The sequence below is a fragment of the Apteryx rowi genome, unplaced genomic scaffold (assembly GCF_003343035.1).
Source record: "Apteryx rowi isolate R43461 unplaced genomic scaffold, aptRow1 scaffold_782, whole genome shotgun sequence".
NCBI lineage: Eukaryota > Metazoa > Chordata > Aves > Apterygiformes > Apterygidae > Apteryx > Apteryx rowi.
Window position 1 is genome coordinate 284,646 of NW_020451074.1, and position 3,103 is coordinate 287,748.

Genomic DNA, 3,103 nt, shown 5'->3' on the forward strand with positions numbered 1-3,103 from the left:
GCCCCACAGCGAAGCCAGCGGGTGTCGTGGCACCCGGCCCCCCACCCCGCTCCCAGCCCCTCAGCGAAGCCGGCGGGTGTCAGGGCACCCGGCCCCCCACCCCGCTCCCAGCCCCACAGTGGGGGCCATCTCTTGGGGGTGCCCAGCCCCATGGCAAGGCTGGCTATTTGGGGGCGCCCAGCCCCAGAGCAGGGTTGTCTCCCAGGGGCGCCTGGCCCCATGGCAAGGTCGAATGTTTGGGGCCACCGAGCCCCACGGTGAGGCTGGTGGGTGTCAAGGTGCCCGGCCCCTCACCCTTCTCCCAGCCCCATGGTGGGGCCATCTCTGGGGGCACCCACCCCCAAAGTGCGGCTGGCTGTTTGGGGGCACTCAGCCCCACATCCAGCTCCACGGCGGGGCCGTCTCCCAGGGGTGCCCAGCCCCATGGAGAAGCCGGCTGTTTGGGGGCACCCAGCCCCACGGCAGGGCCATCTCTGGGGGCACCTGGCCCCCCCAGCCACAGCGCAGCTGGCTCTGGGCCACGGGCGCCCCCAGGGCCTGGCTGGCCGGAGTCGCCCCATTGCCTCATCGCCTGAGTCACAGCCGCTCGGCTCCCATCCACTGACCCGTTTTTCCATTTCCTGGCAAATATTTACCACGGTCTCTGCAGTAACAGGCCCCCAGGCTGCGGCAGGGCCACGGACGCCCCTGGCCTGGGGAGCTGAGCCCCTGCCCCACGGCGCAGCAGCCCGGGCCCCCTCTCCAACCCCACAGCCACCTCGGGCCCCCGTGACGGACTCTGCACTGGCCGGGGCCGCGGGGTGCCCCAGCCGCGGGAGGCCGCGGGCACCTCCAGATGCCACGGCCCGGCTACGGGGCCACCTCACCGGCCCTGGCCCCGGTGCCCCGCCGGGGGCTCCCTGAGGGCGGCCCRCGGTGGCTGATCCTGCCCCACGTGATGCCGGGTCCTGATCTCATAAGAGCCTTTGGACCCGAGGCCGGGGCAGCCATGGCCAGCCCTGCGCCTCGCACCGTCCTCATCACCGGCTGCTCCTCCGGCATCGGCCTCGCCATCGCCGTGCGGCTGGCGCGGGACCCCCAGCGCCGCTTCCAGGGTGAGGAGTGGGCAGGGGCTCGTCCCTGCCTCCCCTGGTGCCGGGGGGGGGACGGGAAGGGCCCTGCGCCCCCCACCGGTGCAGTGGGAAGGGGATGGGAGCCCCCCAGGCCAGGGCATCCCGGCAGCGTGGGCCAGGGAGGGTGCAGGCTTCGGGGCTGGTGCTCGCCCCATCCATCCCCACCGGCCTCTCCTGCCCCTCGGCACCAACCCCTTTGCTACGGGGCAGCTTGGGGGGCACCAGCACCGCGGGGCAGCCCCGGAGCCTATTCCTCCCCACGGCCCCAACACGACTCCCAGCCAGCATGCAGACCCCTCGCTAGCAGCACGAGGGCTGGGACGGCCCCACGTGCCAGGGCGGGCACGGAGCCGGGCATCACATCCGTGCCATGGGCACATTTCCCACGCTGCACACCGTGGCAGGGAGCACAAGCACCCACTGCCTAACGACTCCCTTTGCACGCAAACATGCTGCAAACACTGTGCACACACGCACCCTGCAGCGCCGTGCACGCGCGCACACGCGTGTGCCTGCAGATCTCTGCACCGGGGCTGCCCTGTGCGGGTGGATTAGCTGGGGGGGGGGGGTATTAGCAGCTGCGTTACCCAAGCGGCTTAAGGAGCATCCCGGCTTGACCCTCCAGCCCTGGCGGTTCTGGGCGCAGGGGGAGCGGGGACAGGCGCAGGGCAGGGTGTCAGCCTGCGGCGGCAGCGGAGGCCACCAGCGGCGCTGCCCCCACCCCGTCCCCACCACAGTCATCGCCACCATGCGCGACCTGCGGAAGAAGGAGAAGCTGGAGGAGGCGGCGGGGCCGGCGCTGGGCCGGACGCTGAGCATCCAGCACCTGGACGTGTGCAGCGACAGCTCGGTGGCGGAGTGCGTGGGCAGCATCCCCGGTGGCAGAGTGGACGTGCTGGGTGAGCCGGGGCGCGGGGCCGGGGGTGGCGGGGGTGGCAGGGGCGGCTTGGCGAGCCCCCCTCTGCCGCAGTGAGCAACGCCGGCGTGGGGCACGTCGGCCCCGTGGAGAGCATCAGCGTGGAGGAGATGAAGCACCTCTTTGACACCAACTTCTTCGGGGCCGTGCGGATGATCAAGGCCGTCCTGCCCGACATGAAGCGGCGCCGGAGCGGCCACATCGTGGTCATCAGCAGCGTGATGGGGCTGCAGGGTGAGGCGGGGGCCGCGCGGCAGGCAGGCGGGCGGCAGCAGCGGTGGGGCCCCCCAAGCTCAGCCGCTCTGCGCCAGCAGGCATCGTCTTCAACGACGTCTACGCCGCCTCCAAGTTCGCCGTGGAGGGCTTCTGCGAGAGCCTGGCCGTGCAGCTGCTGCAGTTCGACGTCTTGTGAGTGCGCGGGGGCAGGAGGGGCCGGGGCCCCGCTGGGAAAGCGGAGGCGAAAGCCGGGAGCCCRGCCCCGACGGCGCCCGGCGCCCCGCAGTGTCTCCATGGTGGAGCCGGGCCCCGTGAACACCGACTTCGAGCAGAAGCTGCTGGAGGAGGCGTCGCGCCGCGAGTGCGCCGGCGCTGACGCGGCCACCGTGCGGTACTTCAGGGACGTCTACCTGCCGGCCTCGCGCGACATCTTCGCGGCGCTGGGGCAGAGCCCCGAGGCGGTGGCTGAGGTGGGGGCCAAGGCGGGGGCCGGGCGGGGGGCCACGGCGGGCGCCCCCGGGGCCGGCGCTGAGCACCGCGGCTCCCGCAGGCCGTGGCGCGTGTCGTCGGGGCCCAGCGCCCGGCTTTCCGCATGCAGACCAACCGCCTCTACACGCCGCTGGTGGCCCTCAAGTACGCCGACCCCTCGGGGGACCTGTCCGTGCGGACCTTGCACCGGCTGCTCTTCCGCTCTGGCAGCCTCCTGCGGCTCAGCGTGAGCGCGCTGCGGTGCCTCACCTGCGCCTGCTGCCGCCGCGGGGTCACCCCGGCGTGAGCGCCGCCCCCACCGACGACCACCCCAACGAGGGGGCCCAGGGGGACTTTAGGGAGTCACGAGGGGGGGCTTTGGGGAGGTTTG

At 72.9% G+C, this 3,103-nt stretch overlaps 1 protein-coding gene across 1 annotated transcript; it reads left to right on the top strand.

Annotated features, from left to right (window-relative positions):
* Nucleotides 1–988: 988 nt before the first annotated feature.
* On the top strand, nucleotides 989–3,019 carry RDH8 (retinol dehydrogenase 8). Its single transcript, XM_026088714.1, has 6 exons — nucleotides 989–1,094; nucleotides 1,850–2,011; nucleotides 2,083–2,262; nucleotides 2,343–2,436; nucleotides 2,531–2,714; nucleotides 2,795–3,019. The coding sequence occupies exons 1-6, from the start codon at nucleotides 989–991 to the stop codon at nucleotides 3,017–3,019; spliced, it is 951 nt and encodes a 316-aa protein (XP_025944499.1).
* Nucleotides 3,020–3,103: the final 84 nt, after the last annotated feature.

What these genes read in the sequence shown, in the direction of transcription:
- RDH8 (XM_026088714.1), top strand. Translation starts at nt 989, where the DNA reads ATGGCCAGCCCTGCGCCTCGCACCGTCCTCATCACCGGCTGCTCCTCC. An exon ending in TGGCAGAGTGGACGTGCTGG is followed by an intron (nt 2,012 to 2,082) that starts GTGAGCCGGGGC and finishes CCTCTGCCGCAG; the next exon opens with TGAGCAACGCCGGCGTGGGG. An exon ending in GCCCCGAGGCGGTGGCTGAG is followed by an intron (nt 2,715 to 2,794) that starts GTGGGGGCCAAG and finishes CGGCTCCCGCAG; the next exon opens with GCCGTGGCGCGTGTCGTCGG.